This window comes from Salmo trutta, chromosome 22 (genome assembly GCF_901001165.1).
Source record: "Salmo trutta chromosome 22, fSalTru1.1, whole genome shotgun sequence".
Taxonomy (NCBI): Eukaryota; Metazoa; Chordata; class Actinopteri; order Salmoniformes; family Salmonidae; genus Salmo; species Salmo trutta.
In genome coordinates this window covers 25,413,369-25,436,248 of record NC_042978.1, presented here as the reverse complement: position 1 = coordinate 25,436,248, position 22,880 = coordinate 25,413,369, and the positions used below count along the sequence as shown (strand labels likewise).

Below are 22,880 nucleotides of genomic sequence, written 5' to 3'. Positions count from 1 at the left end.
GCATGGAAAACCCTTACCTCAACACAGTGCATTGTCTCAAACAGGTATGTGTGCATGGCTTGCTCCAGATTGTGTATTAACCCATGTTCAGATGAGATGAAACTATGTTAGAGGATTTATGGAGGCTACCTGCTGATAGATGACCAATAAACACCTGGATGACAGTCTGTCTGGTGTGTGTGTGCCTGTCAGTCTGTCTGGTTTGTGTGTGTGTGCCTGTCAGTCTGTCTGGTGTGTGTGTGCCTGCCTGTCAGTCTGTCTGGTGTGAGTGTGCCTGCCTGTCAGTCTGTCTGGTGTGTGTGTGCCTGCCTGTCAGTCTGTCTGGTGTGTGTGTGCCTGCCTGTCAGTCTGTCTGGTGTGTTTGCCTGCCTGTCAGTCTGTCTGGTGTGTGTGTGCCTGCCTGTCAGTCTGTCTGGTGTGTGTGTGCCTGCCTGTCAGTCTGTCTGGTGTGTGTGTGCATGCCTGTCAGTCTGTCTGGTGTGTGTGTGCCTGCCTGTCAGTCTGTCTGGTGTGTGTGTGTGCCTGCCTGTCAGTCTGTCTGGCGTGTGTGTGCCTGCCTGTCAGTCTGTCTGGTGTGTGTGCCTGCCTGTCAGTCTGTCTGGTGTGTGTGTGCCTGCCTGTCAGTCTGTCTGGTGTGTGTGTGCCTGCCTGTCAGTCTGTCTGGTGTGTGTGTGCCTGCCTGTCAGTCTGTCTGGTGTGTGTGTGCCTGTCAGTCTGTCTGGTGTGTGTGTGCCTGTCAGTCTGTCTGGTTTGTGTGTGTGTGCCTGTCAGTCTGTCTGGTGTGTGTGTGCCTGCCTGTCAGTCTGTCTGGTGTGTGTGTGCCTGCCTGTCAGTCTGTCTGGTGTGTGTGTGCCTGTCAGTCTGTCTGGTTTGTGTGTGTGTGCCTGCCTGTCAGTCTGTCTGGTGTGTGTGTGCCTGCCTGTCAGTCTGTCTGGTGTGTGTGTGCCTGTCAGTCTGTCTGGTTTGTGTGTGTGTGCCTGCCTGTCAGTCTGTCTGGTGTGTGTGTGCCTGCCTGTCAGTCTGTCTGGTGTGTGTGTGCCTGTCAGTCTGTCTGGTTTGTGTGTGTGTGCCTGCCTGTCAGTCTGTCTGGTGTGTGTGTGCCTGCCTGTCAGTCTGTCTGGTGTGTGTGTGCCTGTCAGTCTGTCTGGTTTGTGTGTGTGTGCTTGCCTGTCAGTCTGTCTGGTGTGTGTGTGCCTGCCTGTCAGTCTGTCTGGTGTGTGTGTGCCTGCCTGTCAGTCTGTCTGGTGTGTGTGTGCCTGTCAGTCTGTCTGGTTTGTGTGTGTGTGCCTGCCTGTCAGTCTGTCTGGTGTGTGTGTGCCTGTCAGTCTGTCTGGTTTGTGTGTGTGTGCTTGCGTGTGTCACAACTGGAAAGGAGTAAGAGATGAAGAGGACAAGAAAAGGGCTATGCACTCCCTTGGAAGAAGGGCTTTGGGGTGAGGTTGTATGGGACAGAGAGGGAGATAGTCAGAGGGCTGGTTGTAGGGGAGAGAGAAGGAAATAGAGAGGGTGATTGAGAAAGGCAAGCGGCTGGTTATGGGACAGAGAGGGAATGGAGAGAGAGAGAGGGAGGGAGAAAGTGATAGAGAAAGGCAAGGGCTAGTTGTGGATGTGGATGTGGGAGTATAATTAAGTCCAGTACTCTGTTTCTCTGCAGGCTGCTGCATGGAGCTGGGGAAGTGCTGATTCAGGAGAGAGAGAGAGCGAGAGAGAGAGAGAGAGAGATGGGAGAGAGAGATGGGAGAGAGAGAGAGAGAGAGAGAGAGAGAGAGAGAGAGAGAGAGGGGGAGAGGGATTGCTAGAGCGGGAGTGGGTGAGAGAGATAGGATAGGAGAGGGAGAGAGAGGAGGCCGATTGTTATGGGTAAAGAGTTACTCTAGAGTGTGTGGAGTAAAATACGGTAACAGCGACTGTAGAATGCCAGGTTATTGTGAATGGGATGATGCCATCTAAGGGACACAGCAGAAGTGCACTTTATAAAATCAATCAAAGCTGTTAATGTAACCAACACAGCTAGTGTTCCATTCATGAAGAATGCAGTATAACTTTAATTTAGTTTGTCCCAAAAAAAGCACAATGTTAACATGCTTTAGCAATATTATATATAGAAATCCATGTCCGTAGCAAACAATTTGATTGTTTTGAAGAAAATAGATCATAGGCAGGCACATCATCACAAGGCTTATACCTATTTGGCCAGAATAAGAAGCCATTCAGCATTCAGCATATTTCCTTTGAAAATAATTGTGTTTAAGTGATTTGGGTAGACTTTTCTTTAGGCCTATTGGGCTAGTGAGCTAATTAAGCGATATCCAATGCTTTGCTGTGTTTTCAGGGTAGTACGGTAATCCATAAATCAAACAACTGTTTAAACATGTTGTTAGACTATTTAACAAAAAAAAACGTTTTCTTCATTGAGTTACTGTTGGACTTCTAAATTGACACATTGTTGCAGACAGCGGTTACACGCAATTGTAAAGCCCACCAGTTAAACGTTCTGATTTGAATATTCTTTTTCCGCCCCTCCTCCCTGTTTCTCACGCCTGGCTTGTGAACAAGTTGCTCTCAACGGCGCATGCTCGATGTGGAAGTGTTGTAGTATTTCGTTCCGTCGGCAAATTGTTTCTAACTTTGAAAGTAGACTTTTGATGGTAGCTAAACTGTTAGGACACAATTGTTCTCCTTTTTGCTGAAATTACACTGGCGTTGCAGATTATACTTTTTTTTTAGGACTGAACGGGGCAAACCAGGGAGTGATCTGTATAATGCCCAGCGTGCATTTCGTTTGTGTAAAGTATGAATGAACTTACCAAGCATTGGCACTTATAAAACTTAACTCTTCATTTGTATTGGGGGACTGTAATATCTGTGTGTGTTGTATCGGCGATATTGAGATTTGTTTTGTTTTCCATTAAACCACGACTGTGAATAGTAAGGTCAAGAACTCGGTGGGAACGGTGTCCTTCAGTTAGCAGTACACTCTGGTTTCTCTTCAGATCGCATAAATCTTTCGCCTTTTACTAAAGATTTCCGTGGAGAGGAACAATATGAGTATTAACTAATTTTTTGATGCCTGGCCTCACGGCTGGGCTTCCTATTATCGTTAATAATAAACTGGTATTGTTATGTTTTGAGATTTGGTCTTTGACTGTGAGCTGTATCCACATACTCTCTTGCATGTTGTGAACTTGCATCTGACGTTATAGCTCATGGTTGTTCCCCCCACCATCTCGCGTGCAAAACATTGTAGTGGCCCCCCTCTTGACGGCGCAGTGAAATGTACGTTTTAAAGTTAATTTCTGAGAGAAAATGTTGCAGTTGTAAAGCAAGTTTTCTGCAGCTCTACATATTTTTGCGCCCTGGGACACCAAGCAACCGCTTTTGTCGCTTATGCCTGGACCCAGCCCTGGACAGGTCTTCTCCATCTGCTGTATAATGACACTTACCTGCTCATCAAGTTGACACTATCCATGAAGACCGTTAGATGGATGTCGAGTCCATATTTGCTCCAATGTATCACCAGGAGACCAGTAAAACAGCAAGAAAAGCTTTCTATACTGAAAACTTAACTGAGGTATAAAGTAACTAATTACAACTATTCTCGTTACTGTAATTGAGTAGCTTTTCCGAGTACTTGTGATTTTACTTTACTTAAGTAAAATGTCATTAAAGTAACAGTACTTCTACACGAGTAGGATATTTCAGTACTCTTTCCACCACTGGTGGAGTGAGTGAGTTAGGGAAAGAGTGTGAATGGGGGATTGAGTGAATGTCAGCCAGTCCCATGGACAAGGAATAAGTAACAATGGCGTAAATAGTATATTGAATTATGGCAACTTTGTTTATGCATTTTATTTTGTATAGATTTATAAATACATTTTCATTCCTTGAATGTAGAATTTATTTTAAAATGTTAACAGTATATTTGACAATTTCTTTTTAACCTCTACGGGCCACGGGGGCAGTATTGAGAATTTTGAAAGAAATATGTGCCCATTTTTAACTGCCTCCTACACCAACTCAGAAGCTAGGATATGCATATTATTAACACATTCGGATAGAAAACACTCTGAATTTTCTAAAACAGTTTGAATGGTGTCTGTAAGTATAACAAAACTCATATTGCAGGCAAAAACCTGTGAAAAATAGATTAAAAAAAATGAGAATTTTGTGACTGTACTATTTAGTGTCATTGTTTTAAAGATACCACAGTGAGAAAGGATTCAGTTCGCAACTCCTACTGCTTCCACTAGATGTCAACGATCTTTAGAAAGTTGTTGGAAGCATCTGTCATGAATACAGACCGAATTAGAAAGCTTACAAGTTGACACGTCATCACTTCATTTTTTGCGCCTGCGCATGAATCTGAGAAGAGTGCCTTTGTCATTATCGTTTATTCTAGACACTTGATAGGTTGTGTGAAAATATTACTGATGTTTACTGATGTTTCACGTTAAAAATGGAACAAAAGATTAGTGCTAAACAACGTTTGACATGTTTAAACAAACGTAAATAGATTATTTACTAGGTTTTCTTTAGCTTTTCGACGTGACTTTACACTGCCCACCTCATTTTGTGGGAGCCTACTGAACGCTAACTATTTGGACATAAATTATGAACTTTGTCAAAAGAAACCACATTTGTTCTGGACCTGGGATCTCTGGCAGCGCCTTCTGATGGAGATAATCAAAGGTAAGGGGATATTTAGAATGTTATTATCGATATTAGATGATGCTAATGCTAACGGTATAGCTTAGCTTAGCATATAGCTTATTGTTGTTAGCATAGTACCCAGTTTATGCAAAATGTGATTTCCCAGTAAAGTTATTTTGAGATCTGGCCATTCGGTAGCAATTACGAGATGATAATATATTATTCTTTGAATGACAATATTATAATTTACCAATGTTTTCGAATAGTAATTCCGTGATTTGTAATGCTGGATTCACTGGGTGCATTCGAGCCGAAAAAAATTCTGAATTTCACCGCGACTGTAAATGCTGTTTTTGGATATAAATATGAACTTGATGGAACTAAAAATGCATGTATTGTATAACATAATGTCCTATGAGTGTCATCTGATGCAGATTGTCAAAGGTAAGTGCATAATTCTAGCTAGTTTTCTGTCTGTTGATGCCCTTCTTTGAATTGGCTAAACATTACACGCAGCTATTGTCAATGTACTCTCCTCACATAACCTAACTTTATGCATTCTCCGTAATGCCTCTGAAAATCGGACAGCGTGGTTAGATTTAGGAGATATATCTTTCAAATGGAGGAAAATAGTTGATTATTTGATTTTTTGAAATGATTACTCTTGCAGTTTTGAATTCCCCGCCATGGTCACATGACAATGAATCCCAATACCGGGATAAGATCGGGATAAGATCCTAACATACAGATAAAATAACATACAGAGCAAATAAACTGAGTTTACTGTACATGAATTTACTCTTCCTTTTTCAATTTAATACATGGAAAGTATCATGTAACAATTTTCAGGTAAATTAGCTAATTACCAACATCAACTGTTTTTTTTCTCCAGTTTATAGCACTCATTTACTTTTACTGAGTACTTTTAAAAATGAGCTACTTTTTAATTTTATACTTGTAGTTTATTTATTTAGTATTTTTACACCAGTAATTTTACTTCTACTTGAGTAAAATTTCACTAAAATAATAGTACTTCTAATTGAGTAGAGTATTTCGGTACTCTTTCCAACCCTGCTGAAAACTGTGCTGAATACTGCTAGAAAGCTGAAATAATGAACTACACAATCAAGCAATACAAGAAACATGAGCATTCCTTATCAATTCATAATTTGATGCAATAATCAACATTGATATTGTGACGTCGCCACTAGATGGCGATCATAGAGATCCTATTTAAATTCGATAAATTTTTTTAAATTGACCTTTAATTAACTAGGCAAGTCAGTTAAGAACAAATTCTTATTTACAATGACAGCCTACCAGGGAACAGTGCCTTGTTCAGGGACAGAACAACAGATGTTTTACCTTGTCAGCTCGGGGATTCGATTTAGCTAAAATGCACAGCAGGTTAAGAAAATGAGGTTAAGGTTAGGAAAGGGTTTGTGTGAGCAAAAATGCATAGCAGGTCAGGATAATTAACGTGGCAGGTTAGGAGGAAGTTAAGGTTATAAAAAGTGTTAAGGTTAGGCTTAGCTAAAATACTACAGTACTCAGCAATCGACTCGTCATGCAGCCCAATCAGCCACGCAAAACAGTCTTGAGTGCCAACAAATCTGCCCAAGTGGCTGATTTAACTTTCAATACACCCACTTCTGTTGATCCTCCCAGTTCTGTTGACACGCCTACTTCAGACACACTCCATGTATGTAGTTACCCAGGACTCAATTCTATGGTGCTCATTGACAAATTGTTCTATAATGCATTCCTAAATTAAGCGGTCTTCATTCCAAGGGCTTGAAGCATATATTGTGTGTGACAGAAATAAAAAAAATGAAAATCTTATCAATAAAGAAATATCTCCCAAAATAAACATTAAAATACACCTTTGGTTATTGAAAACTAATTATTTTCCAAATAAAACCAATAACAAATGTATAATCTCTTGGTAAAAAAAGATTGGATTACTCAGAAATGGATTTGGTCACTTAAGATTTGATTAATTTACAATTCATGTAAATTGTTGCTTTCTTTCATGTTTTAGATTTGTATTATATGGGCAGTTGAAACGAAATGGATGAGATCAAATGGTGATTTAAGGGGGAAGAATTTATATTGGTCTAAAAAGACATACAGAGTGAAAATGTAACACATGTTTTGATTTCACAAGAGTATGTCATCTCACATTTGTTTATTGCATTAATTGAAATCAGTGGCGGTCGGTGCCATTTAAGATAAGAGAGGATTATTTTTTTATGAGCATGACCTTATTTCTATTACAGCATATTGGATGACTGTCATTCATATTCCATTCACCCAGCTCTATGTAACATCGATAGGTTTAGGCCAATAGATGATACTCAAATGTTCCCTGTACCTAGGGTTTCAAAGGGTTGGAAACTTTCCAGTAATTTTCTGGAGATTTTCCATGGGAAGTTAGGCCCGGGAATTTGGGGATTTTTGCTTAAATTCATCAAAAAAGTTAGCTTATAATTGAACCTTTTTGTGGGATATACAAGGCAATTCTAGGTTTTGTGGCATATTTTGGTTAAACTATCCCCAATTCAATGGAATTGCAAGCCTCTGCATGCACAGTGCATTCTTCCATCACATGTACAGCTGACTCTCAAGATCTTTCACACTAATGAGATGCTATTGAGTCCACACTACTACACTGTCTGAGCCAAGGACTACATGCTTTCTGGTAAGTTTTGATTACAATACTGGGTGGGGTGAATATATTTTATATGACATACATGATTTATTGTTAACTAGTAAATAGTAGCCAACAGCAAAGTGTGTTTAAATAATTTCTAACTTGTTAACAAGTTCTGATAGTTTTAGCTTGCTTGAGCCTGCTAACTGAGGAGTGTTAATTCACCTGTTTCCATACATGTTTCATTTTAAAACATTTATCTTACAAAGGAGTTGTTTAATCTAACAGCTTAACTTTTCTGTACATGGAATTGTATTTATTAATTTTTTTACAATCTTTACAGGAAAATGCCACGGGTACTATCTGATGTGTGGAGATTTCACTGCAGCCAATGTAGAAGGAAAAGCTGTGTACATTTGCAAATACTGTGCCAAATCATATGTGAAGAATGCAACACAGATGCAGAATCATCTGGCCAAGTGCATAAAGTTCCCTCAGCGCTCACAACAAGCAACCTGACAAAAGTCCCTCAACTTCTATTCGAGGTGAAATGATGAATCAGACACCTTATTGATAGCAACAGCTCATGGTCCTCCTGGAATCAGATTTTTTTTGTTGACTCAATGGAGGAACGTAGTCAGAGAAATTATGAATGTCTTGCTCGAGCTGTGTATGCAACTGGTTCACCTCTGATGCTCACAGGCAATGTGTATTGGAAGAGATATCTGAATGTTCTTCGCTCAGCATACACCCCTCCAACCCGACATGCTTTATCTTCTCATTTGCTGGATGCAGAGTTCAACAGAGGTCAAGTGAAGGTCAAGCAAATCATAGCAAAAGCAGACTGTATTGCAATCATCTCTGATGGGTGGTCGAATGTTTGTGGGCAAGGAATAATTAACTACATAATCTCCACCCCTCAACCAGTATTCTACAAGAGCACAGACACAAGGAACAACAGACACACCGGTCTCTACATTGCAGATGAGCTGAAAGCAGTCATCAATAACCTTGGACCACAGAAGGTATTTGCACTGGTGACAGACAATGCTGCAAACATGAAGGCTGCTTGGTCTAAAGTGGAGGAGTCCTACCCTCGCATCACACCCATCGTCTGTGCTGCTCATGCATTAAATCTGCTCCTCAAGGATATCTTGGCACTGAAAACAATGGATACACTCTACAAGAGAGCCAAGGAAATGGTTAGGTATGTGAAGGGTCATCAAGTTATACAGTGAGTGAAAAAAGTATTTGATCCCCTGCTGATTTTGTACATTTGCCCACTGACAAAGAAATGATCAGTCTATAATTTAATGGTAGGTTTATTTGAACAGTGAGAGACAGAATCACAACAAAAAAATCCAGAAAAACACGTCAAAAATGTTATAAAATGATTTGCATTTTAATGAGGGAAATAAGTATTTGACCCCCTCTCAATCAGAGTATCCTGTCTGGTGCAGAGGTCAACAAGACCTATGGTGTCATCACTACTGTGTCTCGCCACCTTGGCCTGGATGAGGGCAAGGTTCTTGGCAGTCTGGCGAAGTACACTTCCAAGCAGGTGCTTTGGGATGGGGATGCAATACGGCAGTCATGCCAACATATCTCATCAGCCACCTGGTGGAAGGGACTTTGTGGATCGGAGGCTCTTTCCCCGGTTGCCTCCATCATCCTCCAAATCCCACCAACATCAACCACCTCAGAGCGCAACTGGTCCTTGTTTGGGAACACACACACACACCAAAGCACGCAACAGGCTGACCAATACAAGGGTTGAAAAATTGAGGCTTTTTGAGCCTGACAACGAGCCATCCTCAACAAGGTTGGAAAGTGACAGCGAAGATGAAGCCTCAGAGTCTGATGTTCAAGAGGTGGACATTGAGGAGGTCCAGGGAGAAGACATGGAAGCCTGAGAGGAAGATAGTCTGAAAACTAAAGCTTTGGTTATCGTTTTTGGGAGATGCGATGGATCATTGGAGATCAACAAAAAAAGGGAATATTGAATGTTCAGTGAAATCATCCCATGTGAAGTCAACTAATGTAATTAAAGTTCATTTTGTAACTAAATTCTTTCTTTTATTTCTATTGGAAGGATTTCATCATTTACAATTATATCTACTTATGATAAGGTAAAAGGTTTATGTTTCTGTCTCCATATGATATGGTAAATATATCCAATGCAAAAAACATTACATTTAAATGGTATTAATATATTAATTTTCATATACACTGCTCAAAAAATAAAGGGAACACTTAAACAACACAATGCAACTCCAAGTCAATCACACTTCTGTGAAATTAAACTGTCCACTTAGGAAGCAACACTGACAAATTTCACATGCTGTTGTGCAAATGGAATAGACAACAGGTGGAAATTATAGGCAATTAGCAAGACACCCCCAATAAAGGAGTGGTTCTGCAGGTGGTGACCACAGACCACTTCTCAGTTCCTATGCTTCCTGGCTGATGTTTTGGTCACTTTTGAATGCTGGCGGTGCTTTCACTCTAGTGGTAGCATGAGACGGAGTCTACAACCCACACAAGTGGCTCAGGTAGTGCAGCTCATCCAGGATGGCACATCAATGCGAGCTGTGGCAAGAAGGTTTGCTGTGTCTGTCAGCGTAGTGTCCAGAGCATGGAGGCGCTACCAGGAGACAGGCCAGTACATCAGGAGATGTGGAGGAGGCCGTAGGAGGGCAACAACCCAGCAGCAGGACCGCTACCTCCGCCTTTGTGCAAGGAGGAGCAGGAGGAGCACTGCCAGAGCCCTGCAAAATAACCTCCAGCAGGCCACAAATGTGCATGTGTCTGCTCAAACGGTCAGAAACAGACTCCATGAGGGTGGTATGAGGGCCCGACGTCCACAGGTGGGGGTTGTGCTTACAGCCCAACACCGTGCAGGACGTTTGGCATTTGCCAGAGAACACCAAGATTGGCAAATTCGCCACTGGCGCCCTGTGCTCTTCACAGATGAAAGCAGGTTCACACTGAGCACGTGACAGAGTCTGGAGACGCCGTGGAGAACGTTCTGCTGCCTGCAACATCCTCCAGCATGACCGGTTTGGCGGTGGGTCAGTCATGGTGTGGGGTGGCATTTCTTTGCGGTTGGCCCTGGGTTCCTCCTAATGCAAGACAATGCTAGACCTCGTGTGGCTGGAGTGTGTCAGCAGTTCCTGCAAGAGGAAGGCATTGATGCTATGGACTGGCCCGCCCGTTCCCCAGACCTGAATCCAATTGAGCACATCTGGGACATCATGTCTTGCTCCATCCACCAACGCCACATTGCACCACAGACTGTCCAGGAGTTGGCGGATGCTTTAGTCCAGGTCTGGGAGGAGATCCCTCAGGAGACCATCCGTCACCTCATCAGGAGCATGCCCAGGCATTGTAGGGAGGTCATACAGGCACCTGGAGGCCACACACACAATACTGAGCCTCATTTTGACTTGTTTTAAGGACATTACATCAAAGTTGGATCAGCCTGTAGTGTGGTTTTCCACTTTAATTTTGAGTGTGACTCCAAATCCAGACCTCCATGGGTTGATAAATTGGATTTCCATTGATTATTTGTGTGATTTTGTTGTCAACACATTCAACTATGTAAAGAAAAAAGTATTTAATAAGATTATTTCATTCATTCAGATCTAGGATGTGTTATTTTAGTGTTCCCTTTATTTTTTTGAGCAGTGTATTTTCATTATTTCCCATATATTCCCACAGAAAGTTTCCACCTCTGAATATTCCCCAAAATGTGCAACATTACCTGCACCCATCATGAGGTTGCTACAACCTAGCCTATGAATTAAAGTTTACAACGTAGGTGCACAGGTTGAGAGAATTGTCCGTAGTCAAGGTGACAGGCAGTGACACATTCAATAGCACATTGCACACTCTTGCCTGCATCTAGCTGATCTAGGGTGCAATCATTAGCCCAACAGTTGCAAAAAAGAGTTTCTATTGGACACATTCAGGTATGTTTAACCCGGTTTGTTCTGTTTAAGAAACATTTTAACAGAATTAATAAACCCCTGATCACACGCAAACACAGTTCGCTTTCTTAGCAGCCACATAAAACAACATGATCACTTTGCTCATTGTTTATACTGTATGATTCCTTCTCGTAACTACCTACGCACTCTCCTCCTCTCACCTTTCCCCCTTCGCTTGTGAAGTTCAGTGCACAACCCATCAGCTGTCTATTACCAGGTGAAAAATACTTTCCAAGCCAAACCTTCATATCATGACCACTAATCTCTACACACAGCCTACATTGTCACGTCATAGTCAACATAGCTACTAGAACTAAGGCCTTAGTAAACCCGCTACAATCATGCAGTACAGAGTACAGTCAGAAAGCAGTTTAGCAGTTACACCGGCAGGCTCCGGTTGCAATAAATGAATAAACCAAAAGCTTACGTTGACTTGGAAGACTTCCAGTGTTGGAGGGCTAACATAACATTCCTTGATGCCATGTTTGAGCTGGGTGTTTGAGTAGGCTAAACTAACTAGCTGCATTCGCTAGCTAAGTGAAAGTAAAAAAATACAACCAAATATAGCTCTCCCTCTCGCTTGTCCTTACATTTTGGAAGAAATTAATTTGTTCAAAACTGTTCAACTATTGTCTGTCTCTCTCTCTCTCTCTTTTATTTTTTGTATTTTTATTTCACCTTTATTTAACCAGGTAGGCCAGTTGAGAACAAGTTCTCATTTACAACTGCGACCTGGCCAAGATAAAGCAAAGCAGTGCGACACAAACAACACAGAGTTACACATGGAATAAACAAACATACAGTCAATAACACAATAGAATAAAAATAAAAAAGATATACAGTGTGTGCAAATGAGGTAAGATTAGGGAGGTAAGGCAATAAATAGTCCAAGTAATTACAATATAGCAATTAAACACTGGAGTGAAAGATGTGCAGAAGATGAATGTGCAAGTAGAGATACTGGGGTGCAAAGGAACAAAAAAATAAATAACAATATGGGGATGAGGTAGTTGGATGGGCTATTTACAGATGGGCTATGTACAGGTGCAATGATCTGTGAGCTGCTCTGACAGCTGATGTTTAAATTTAGAGGGAGATATGCATCTCCAGCTTCAGTGATTTTTGCAATTCGTTCCAGTCGTTAGCAGCAGAGAACTGAAAGGAAAGGTGGCCAAAGGACAAATAGTCTTTGGGGGTGACCAATGAAATATACCTGCTGGAATGCGTGCTACGGGTGGGTGCTGCTATGGTGACCAGTGAGCTGAGATAAGGCGGGGCTTTACCTAGCAAAGACTTATAGATGACCTGGAGCCAGTGGGTTTGGCGATGAATATGAAGCGAGGGCCACCCATCGAGAGCATACAGGTCGCAGTGGTGGGTAGTATATGAGGCTTTGGTGACAAAACGGATGGCACTGTGATCAACTGCATCCAATTTGCTGAGTAGAGTGTTGGAGGCTATTTTGTAAATGACATCGCCGAAGTCAAGGATGGTCAGTTTTACGAAGGTATGTTTGGCAGCATGAGTGAAGGATGCTTTGTTGCGAAATAGGAAGCCGATTCTAGATGTCATTTTGGATTGGAGATGCTTAACGTGAGTCTGGAAGGAGAGTTCACAGTCTAACCAGACACCTAGGTATTTGTAATTGTCCACATATTCTAAGTCAGAACCGTCCAGAGGAGTGATGCTGGACGGGCGGGCAGATGAATACGGCTGCACAGTATTGTCTCTTATCGATGGCGTTAATGATATCGTTTAGGACCGTGAGCGTGGCTGAGGTGCACCCATGACCAGCTCGGAAACCAGATTGCATAGCGGAGAAGGTACGGTGGGATTCGAAATGGTTGGTGATCTGTGAGTCAACTACTCACCATATTTCATGCACTGCAGTGCTAGCTAGCTGAATCGGTTGTGCTTTCAGTACTAGATTGATTCTCTGACCTTTTGATTGGTGGTGGACAACATGTCAGTTTATGATGCAAGAGCTCTGATAGGTTGGAGGATGTCCTGTGTAAGTCTTTGGAAGGGGGTGAGAACCATGAACCTTCTAGGTTTTGTATTGAAGTCAATGTACCCAGAGGAGGACAGAAGCTAGCTGTCCTCCGGCTACACCATGGTGCTATCCTACAGTGTGCTGCTGAGGCTACTCTAGACCATTGCAAAACAGTGTATTTTAATCAATTATTTGGTGACGTGAATATATTTGGTATAGTTGTATCTACAGAAAAAGGATAACCTTTTTCATTGTTTCACTATTTTTATGAAATTCACTGAGGATGATCCTCCCCTTCCTCCTCTGAGGAGCCTTCACTCATTGAAATATATTTATTAATGTGGCGCAGCGGTCTAAGGCACTTAATCTCAGTGCAAGAGGCGTCACTACAGTCCCTGGTTCGAATCCGTCAGGCCTATCAGTGGTGTATTTATGGCAGATCAAACACACCCTAGACTGTGTACCCATTAATAATGACCTCGGATGACTAGTATTAGCATGACTGCAGGTGAGTGTGTGTGCGTGCACACACCTTTCACCCCAGAGATTTGGAACGCAGTACTGTAAAGGATGGTAATAAGGCTCTATAAAACTGAGATGGCTGCCATGGAAAGCACAGTGGATGACAGAATGTACCCAACAAACCAGGAACGTTCCCAGGACATTTGCTAAGATTCCCATTAAGTTCTAGTTTGCGTTTTATCAAACATTACGATCATAACATCCCAAGAATGATCTAAGAATGTTTTGATAACCATTTTTAATATTCAAATATTTTAATACTCTAATATTCACAAAAATGTTGTGCACAACATCTGGAACAGTCCTCAAATGTTCTCATTACGTTTTCCAGTTAATGTAATAACAATGCACAAGTAATGTTTTTAGAACATACTGCGGCAACAAAATGTGAGCGCAACGTCCTGGGAACATTCTTTCAACATCAAGCGAATGTTATATAAACATTTTATAATCATCAGCACAACTGGACAGTTTTTGTGTTATGAGAACATTTGCCGCAACCTAACGAATGTTCTGGGAACTTTCAAATAAACAATTTTGGTATGCTGGGTAGTGAAGAGTTCAGTTCAACCTTGCTCCAAATGAATTACATACTGCCCTGCTGTAGGCAACCTAACCAGAGGGCTTAGCCACAAGAGAGAGAGAATGAGTGAGGAAGGCAGCACTACAGAAATGATTGAACAACTAGAATACAGCTGTGCTGGCCAGAGAATAGGGTGTATAACAAAGGGAGTAAATTGTGAATGTTACTGTATCCCTCCATTATTTTTCCATCTGGCTCCGGAGGCCTGTAGCATTCTGTGAGTACAAGTATGTTCAACAACACACACATTGCATAGGTCGTATAGTAGGGGTGGTTCAGTAAACTATGCTAGCTTGATGATTAGTATTCATATTTAGGGGATGAAATGGTGCTAACCATTGTGTGTATGCGTCGCAGCATCTGGCCAGTACTCTGGGGTTGGTGTGGCTATTCAGTAGGGTTGTGTTTGCACACGTATACACCACAGGAGGTAAGACAACACACAAGCTTTAACGTGTGTCGTCCCAGATGTGGTAGGTTTGGAGACATTGCTCTAGTGGGACTGTTCCTGGCATCAGTGGACTACGGGAGAACTCTACTGGGCTGGATTAGAACACAGCCTTCTTTATCATCATAACAATAACCCTAAACCTCAGAAGGACTTTTGCATCAACATCATGAGTCACTGACTAAAAGCTAAAGCAGAATGAGCATTATTTATCCAATTGATGCATGCGTGTCCAACAATTATTTATTTTTAATAAAAATAATAGTTTGATGATAAAGAATATCAGTAGTCTCTTTTGAGCAAAAGCTCAGGTCACACTACTTCATGTCTCCTCTAGAGGGCACTAACTCACTAAATGTACAGTACAACTGTTCAACATGGATCATTTCACAGTACAACTGAAAAATTATCAAAACAATAACAAATGTTTGTGCATTTATTAATTCCTTTACCACATTTAAACTTACTATTATTGCTTTTCCATGAAAGATATCCCTTTTCACACTACCATCTAACTCTAAACATTGCAGTAACTTCATAGGCCAATAGGCAAAGGCAGATAAAGTACATTAGCTCTCAGAGTGGAACACTGTCTGTGAATACAGAAAGACCACAGTACCTACCAATGAGCATGTAGGGATTGCATGTCCAAAATGTCCTCAAACCATACCATTCCCTTAGAGTCAGTTTCTTCAGAGCCAGCCAAGTCTAACTGTAGCGTCTCCTCTCACTGTTATCATCTGTCAGTTCTCCTGTGTGTTGTCCTCTTCTCCCCCTGTCAGGTAGCCCCAGTCTGTGAGCAGGTTTAGTCGCTGGGCTGGGGGGGTGGAGAAGTAGTCTCTCTGTTTCTGGGAGTAGGTTTGGACTGGGGGGACGATATCTCTGTAACTCCAGTCCTGTCAACACAGATTATATATTCTCTAAACTTTGTCTTTATCTTGTTTAAATGAATCATACATAATTATATTTATTAATATATGCATAATTTGCACCCATTATTGATATAGATACTGCAACAGTATATAGTTGCAGACCTACCTGCCATGCTATCCTTATTGTTGATCCATACTTATTAATCCAGTATATTGTAGCAGGGCTATCTGCCAACCATATTATTGATCAATAGTTATTACTATAGTATATAGTGTGAATCCTACCTGCCATCTGAGGTTGAAGTCCTCCAGTAGCTGTATCCTATCCTCCCTGGTAGGAACACAGTCAGGAGGAGCTGTCTGCTGCAGCTCCGAACCCACCTCAGACCCAACAAACACTAACATAGCTCTGATAGCAAACCAGCCCCCCAGACGCGGGTGTATACACACACCAAACATCTTCTGTAGAAGTGACAAGAGGTAGCGAGGGGGGAGAGGAAGACAAAGGGGTAGTATAAATAGTTTTATAGGTAATACAAATGACTGGCCATCTGTGAACCAAAGAACATACAGCACCCTATTTATTAGTAAATGAATGATTGAATAACCCCTTCGGACCTGTCACTCACCTTCTCCCCCCAGGGGTGGTCAGGTACGTCGGAGCGTTGGTAGTAGTACACAGCTCCCGCCACATGGGCGGCGCTCTGGGCCAGGAACTTGGGCTTCCTGCTGGGCAGCATCTCATAGTCATAACTCACATCTACCTTCACACCTGGAAAACACTACAGGAGGGGGGGAGGGAGATGGGGGGGAGAGATGGGGGGAGGGAGAGGGGGGAGAGTGATGTGAAGTGTGGCCCAGGGGTGTGTGTATTAATTAAGTATTGTATTGAAATCTGTTTAATAACAACCAAATGGAAGCAAACAGAGTAAACGGAACAAAACGAGGAGGGACCTACCTGCATTTTTTCCAATACAAACTATTTTTGTTGCAAAACATTTTCCTTTTGGAGTAAACTGTTTCAAAACGTTTTTCAACATCACTCCATCAACACCCCAGGTGTTTTTGCAGTGAGTGATGCACTGGTTGCACCCACACACACACACACACACACACACACACACACACACCTCAGAGACTGTGTTGTTGATGCAGTGTTTGACACACTGGTCTATGGGGTCTGCAGACACCCCCTTCCAGCCCCTGCTCTCCATGAAGGGCAGGAAGGCCTGTTCAAACATGTCTGGAGTGCTGAGCACCACCACTCCCAGGGTGTCATCAGGGTAGGACAGATGGAGAGAGGGGGACAGGACTGCATTGTACCAGCCAATCTGGGAACACATGCACAACAAAGAATAAAAAGGTGGGTAACTTTTGTGGCGATTGAGGGGGAACAGCCAGGAAGGGACACGTTTCAACAACCCTGTCGTTATTGGACAGATATACTATCACCTGTGCAATAAGTCCCAAACCTGTTGGCAGACTACAGTCCAGTCAGCTTTTATCATTTTCATATGAACAAGGCATGGCTGAGAAAGCGTGTACGAACTTTGAATTGGAACTTGTCAACTTGACTAGTTTAGCAATTGACGACACGTTCACTGACAGTCTGACAATATTGCAAAAAGGGCCACGTTTAAAGTTTTCGACGCAAATCTTTTTAACAAATAGCTCGAATAGAATAGTTGCCTAACGTTACCTTCAGCGGATAAACTTCAAACCCCAACTTTGACAGATGATTACTCAAAGCTTTTCTCACATCCGCCACATTAACCGTGGGCAGCGCCATCACTGAATATTTAAATATGTTGGAATTGTGGGAAATAGTGTTCTATATCACGTGACTCTCTTACTTCCTTGTTGTAAGAATTGAATCTATTAACTACAATACACAGAACCCATTAGGGCAACATATACTACGCGATCACGTTGTTGAGGATTTAAAAGTGGAATAGGACAGTACGTAAGTAGCTAGCTAATAATTTACATTTCTGCTCAATGTTTAATAATGTATATTTACAAATGATGACGCGATGTTCTGTAATGTTAACCAACCTTTGAATTGTTTCATCCATCGCTGAAATATCGACATTTAGCCAGCTTTCTGTTCATGCACTGCTTGATTTGTGATTTTGAGTACTTGGTGCCAGGGGAAAATCAACAGTAATGCGAACGTCGGCATCGTGTTCAATGTATAAACATATCACTAGGGTGAATTTTAGCTAGCCAGTCAATCATTCATTGCAAACAATGCCTCTGACTGTCAAATTCGAACGCAACGTTAGCAACAACACAAAGGCAAGCCCAAAACAAAAGCCACCTGCAACAGTACTTAGCTAGCGACTGTTAGCTGTGTAAACTCATCTTTCAATGAAGTGTCATTGATTTGTGTTAGCCACTTCATCCTCATGTAGCAACCAACCAACTCGTCTAGAGTTACAGCATCACACGTTAGTTATAAAATACTGGCCAATGCAATGGCTAATCTCATGCGTGTACCATATTCATTTCCTTTATTTGTTTATCATTTTGCATGTTTTTATTTTTTATAGTACTACTGATATTGATTACTTCATTGTTTGGAAAGAGCAATAAAGGCATTTCACTGTACTTGTGTACAATAAAACTTAACTTGTTGAGATGAATAAGAAAAAGTGGGTGAGGAACATATGAATGAATACTGGATTGTGTAGGGATTTAGAGAGACAGTTTGAGCAGAGCATGGACAAGATACCCTGCAGGTAGAGGGCAAATGCTTTAACTTTTGTGCCATAAATACTCAGACATCAGTCTTGGCACCCTTGTCCTATGGTTTGAGTAGAGCAGCCCTGACTGAGATGAACTGGGACAACCAGCTGAGCTCCATCCTCTCAGCAGCTGATGGCAGTGTTGCCAAGATGAGGGTGAGTAGCCAGTAGATGGCACTATAACATAATTATGCATACGTGGCAGTGCATTACCAAGGGCTTCATCAGAAGAGTTGACTGCTAATTCTTATCAGTTAGCTAGATTCTAGTTTTACAGTATATGAAAAACATTGAAGTTCATAAATACCCTATGTACTTTTCCCACTGAGTGTTGACGGGGTTCATGTTTCCCCAGGAGAGACTGACCACGCCAGGGAATTATCCAAAAGGAAGAGAAGGTGAGGGAGATCTCTGTGGTCTTTAAGATGGCTGACTGTGACACACTTTCTCTGTTGGTGATTCCCCCTCTTTTTCTGCTCCTTCTTATTCTCTCTGTCTCTCGCTCACTAAGTTGATCTCTATCCAGTCAGGGAGGTGGCTAGTGTGTCAAATTTGGAGCTCCCTCGTCTCCCCCCTCTCCCCGAGTCCTCAATCTCTCTCCTCCCCCCTCCCTCCTCCGCTGTGCAGTGGGCAGACCTGGCAGCCGTCCAATCACAACTACAGATCCAGAGCCAGGTCCGTGCGTGTGCGCATATGTGTTCATGTATAACTATCATTCTTATTACATAAAAGGTGCATAAATAACCATACATTTTAGCTAATTTCTTCTTCCTCCTACTCTTTTTGTTCTAATGGTTGCCAGGCCATAGAGTCTCTGACCCAAAGTCTTCATGACATGGACAGAGAGAAACACTCTCAGCAGCGCCACATACAGGCACTACAAGGTACATACACCTATTATCACACAACACTAACATTTACTGCTCAATATACCAATCTTGATTGGTTGAGGGATTGATTTGTTGATCGAATATTATAGATGTGTTATTCTTCTATCTCTCAGACGAGGTTCGCAGGCTGCGAGAGCACGCGACGGAGAGGGAGAGAGAGCGGGAACGAGAAAGGGATGGAGAGAGGAGAGGGTCAGGGATGACGAGTCCAGAAGTGGAGAGAAGGATGGAGCAGTGGAGGAGAGAGGTGGGCCGTGAGCTCAGCACTCTGAGAAGGCACATCACCAGAGCCACATCGCAAGGCAACCTGGAGGAGAGGTGAGTGGGCGAGGTTTTACTCACCTGTGAGGTTTAGGTGATCATTATTTTATGTGTAGCCCAACACCAAATCAACCATTAGCCCTTAGTATGGAACCATACCAGTTTGGTGAAAGCTGATTGTTGTCCTTTTATAGTTTCAGCTCTAAGCTGCGAAGGGAGGAGTTGGATCATTTGAGGAGAGAGGTGGACACACTCAAAACCCAGCTCAGTGAGTCTCACATACACAGTCTGGTTCTCAGTTTTTTTTCTGCAGGACTACACATGTCTCAGACTCAGAGCTGTAGAGAGGGCAAGCACAGTCTCGCTTACTCCTACTCCTTTTCTTTCATTGTACGTGTGTTTGTGTGTTTGTGTGTGTGTGTGTGTGTGTGTGTGTGTGTGTGACAGGGAGGCAGGAGGAGGACATGTTTCTTCAGCAGTCGGAGGCCAGAGAGACGAGGAGGCAGTATGAACACAGCTGCAAGGTATTAATGAATGAAGGAATTGAATAATTAATGAAGGTAATTTGAGTGACTTGTTTTCTGTCTGTCTCCTGACCTCTAACCGCTATACTTTGCCTTTCCTCAGACACTAGAGGAACTGAGAGACAGCTACAGAAACCACAGTTTTGACCTGGCCAAGACTGTTTCTCAATACACACACACAGAGCAGGAGGTCCGCCAGATCAGGTAGGTGTGTGCGTGTGTGTGTGTGTGTGTGTGTGTGTGTGTGTGTGTGTGTGTGTGTGTGTGTGTGTGTGTGTGTGTGTGTGTGTGTAATGCTATCACTGTGTCCTGCAGGATAACTGTATCAGAGCTGAAGGACGAGATCAGGAGTCTGATTCTCCGGGAGAGACATCACACACCTACTGTTACACTACACACAGCAGGTAAGAGACACACACCTACTGTTACACTACACACAGCAGATAAAAGACACACACCTACTGTTACACTATACACAGCAGGTAAGAGACACACACCTACTGTTACACTACACACAGCAGGTAAGAGACACACACCTACTGTTACACTATACACAGCAGGTAAGAGACACACGCCTACTGTTACACTACACACAGCAGGTAAGAGACACACACCTACTGTTACACTATACACAACAGGTAAGAGACACACACACATATCTACTCACCTGAGTAGTTTAACCCTGTTTGTCTATAACCCCCCCCCCCCTCCTCCAGTTCCAGCATTAGCTGCCTTCTCCCGCTGTAAAGCGGTCAGTGGTCAAAAGGCGGAGCCAGACTCGGACTCTGAGGACTTCAGTCCCACCCCCAGTCTGGCTGAGGTCAGCTCTGATGACCTGTCCTGGCTGGATGATAGAGACACAGGTATACTCACACTTTGCCCCTGTCAGTGAGGAGCAGAATGAGTCCCATTATGGGTCTAGTTTGTTTCAGAGGAACAGAGTGTTGTAACTCTCTTTCATACACACCACACATGTACATTTGGGCTGTAGATCTAACCGTTTCAGTGACTCATCACAACATGTCTGACTCACCAAGGAACAGGAGGCTGGCATAACAGTGTACGTGTGTCAGTGTGTGCATGCGTGCCTACCTGATTTGTGTGTGCGCACCATAGATCTAGCACAAAGGAAGAGGGATCTTTTGTTGTTTTTATACGTTTGAAATATGTTTTATTAAAAGAAAATGATGAGCTTGCAGGTGTGTGTGCACACACTCAGATATTGGAGTTGGATGTGGGTTCATGTAAGACACACACCAGTGACCTCCATTGAACGTGTGTTATGTGACTGACTGGAGCTCTGCTTGCCTGAGGAGAGGACAGAGAATCCCTCATTTCCTCTCCATCCACGTCTGCTGGTCAGCAGTTTGAGAAACGTGTGTGTGTGTGTGTGTTTTTGGATGGGATCCTAAACACTTCCTGTAGTGTGTGTGTGTGGCATCATCTAATCTAATTATCCTGTCTGCATGCGCCTCAATTTCTCTGGGAAACATTTAGAGGTCTGATCCCAATCTCTCTTACGGGAACACTAGTCTACTGCTAAAACCCTTGGGACTAGTACACGTACACACATTGACGGTTCTCTCTTTCAGCTCCTCCTCTAGCAGTACCTCGGGTACATCAGAGCTCCCATTCTGCAGGAAATGACCTCAGAGGACCAGGAAGTGGCCTGGACGATGATGATCTTGATGATGATGATGATGATGATGGAAACCTGGAGTTGGGGTCAGACAGCCCCCCCGACCTCAGCCTCAATGACCTTTGAGAGGCTTCGTCATGCAATAGTGTTCTAGAATGCTAGGAGTTCTTTCTTTGAGAAGTTTTAAATGTCTCCACATGTGGAGACCGATAAATACGTTTTTGGGCACAAACCTCAAACCCTGACTAAAGAGGATGATGAAAAGGCTCAACTCAGCTTGAGAAAAAGAAAGCACCTTATTTCATAAACTCCTACGTGATTATGCTCTGTCTGTTGTCGTGTCAGTGTTTTTTGGGAAAAGGTGTACAATAGTGTTTTGTATTTCACACCAGTAGTATTTAACTCAACAGTGTGGCAGCATTCTGTGATTGCCTTAATGAATTACATCCGGGGAAAGCTTTGATTTCACTGATGATATACAACTTGATGATCACTAGTGTTTTTGAGTCTAAGACCATTAGTAAAACCTAATTAATAAATATGGTGGACTGATGTTTACTTTCACTATCTAAGGCTGATGCAAATCAGTGAGGTGCTAGCTCTTATTTGGTACTGTATTTTTATCTATTTACTGTAAAGTATTGAGATACAGCCCAGGCCTCTCTTCCCTCTCGTCTTTGGACCACAGACAAGTCCTGCTGTGTAACATGAGTCAGTCTGTTTAATATTTCAGCAGTTAGAGACTGTCTAGCCAGATAACAACCCCCACCCCCCCACATGAAGGGGACAGGCCCATGGAGCGAGGGACCACAGATGGGCTGGGGAGAAGAAGAGGGGGGTTAATGGGGAAGGGGTGAGACAGGGAGGGGCTTTGGCCATAGTGATGACACGTTTTAATGTGGATGAATCAGGGCTTTCTCTTACAGTTCTATCACACAGCCAAGTACTAGACCGCTGCTTGTTTAAATGTTACATTGACTCACTGTACGGCCGGTAAAACAAATGTGATTTTGGGGCTTCTGCAATAAAATTCTGGATAAAGAGCTGTAATAAAATAGTTCATTTGTTGTAGTTACTTTTGTTAGTGTGTGTGCGTCAGCCACCGCAGC

General features: G+C 42.6%; 2 protein-coding genes and 1 non-coding gene across 3 annotated transcripts; 2 read left to right on the top strand and 1 right to left on the bottom strand.

Annotated features, from left to right (window-relative positions):
• Window positions 1-2,973: 2,973 nt before the first annotated feature.
• LOC115159035 (U5 spliceosomal RNA) lies at window positions 2,974-3,089 on the top strand. Its single transcript, XR_003868830.1, has one exon. It is a non-coding gene; the product is annotated as a U5 spliceosomal RNA (small nuclear RNA).
• A 1,567-nt stretch (window positions 3,090-4,656) lies between these two features.
• On the top strand, window positions 4,657-22,842 carry LOC115158447 (RNA-binding protein 25). The gene is made up of 12 exons (XM_029707399.1): window positions 4,657-4,689; window positions 18,532-18,613; window positions 18,813-18,855; window positions 18,969-19,132; window positions 19,260-19,341; window positions 19,461-19,665; window positions 19,803-19,876; window positions 20,056-20,132; window positions 20,236-20,336; window positions 20,448-20,536; window positions 20,849-20,995; window positions 21,725-22,842. The coding sequence occupies exons 2-12, from the start codon at window positions 18,548-18,550 to the stop codon at window positions 21,895-21,897; spliced, it is 1,221 nt and encodes a 406-aa protein (XP_029563259.1). The 5' UTR covers window positions 4,657-4,689; window positions 18,532-18,547; the 3' UTR covers window positions 21,898-22,842.
• mmachc (metabolism of cobalamin associated C) lies at window positions 15,260-17,499 on the bottom strand. The gene is made up of 5 exons (XM_029707402.1): window positions 17,410-17,499; window positions 16,841-17,041; window positions 16,340-16,492; window positions 15,996-16,172; window positions 15,260-15,734 (listed from the first exon to the last, which is right to left on the bottom strand). Exons 1-5 carry the CDS (start codon window positions 17,497-17,499, stop codon window positions 15,582-15,584), a joined length of 774 nt encoding a protein of 257 aa, XP_029563262.1. The 3' UTR covers window positions 15,260-15,581.
• Window positions 22,843-22,880: the final 38 nt, after the last annotated feature.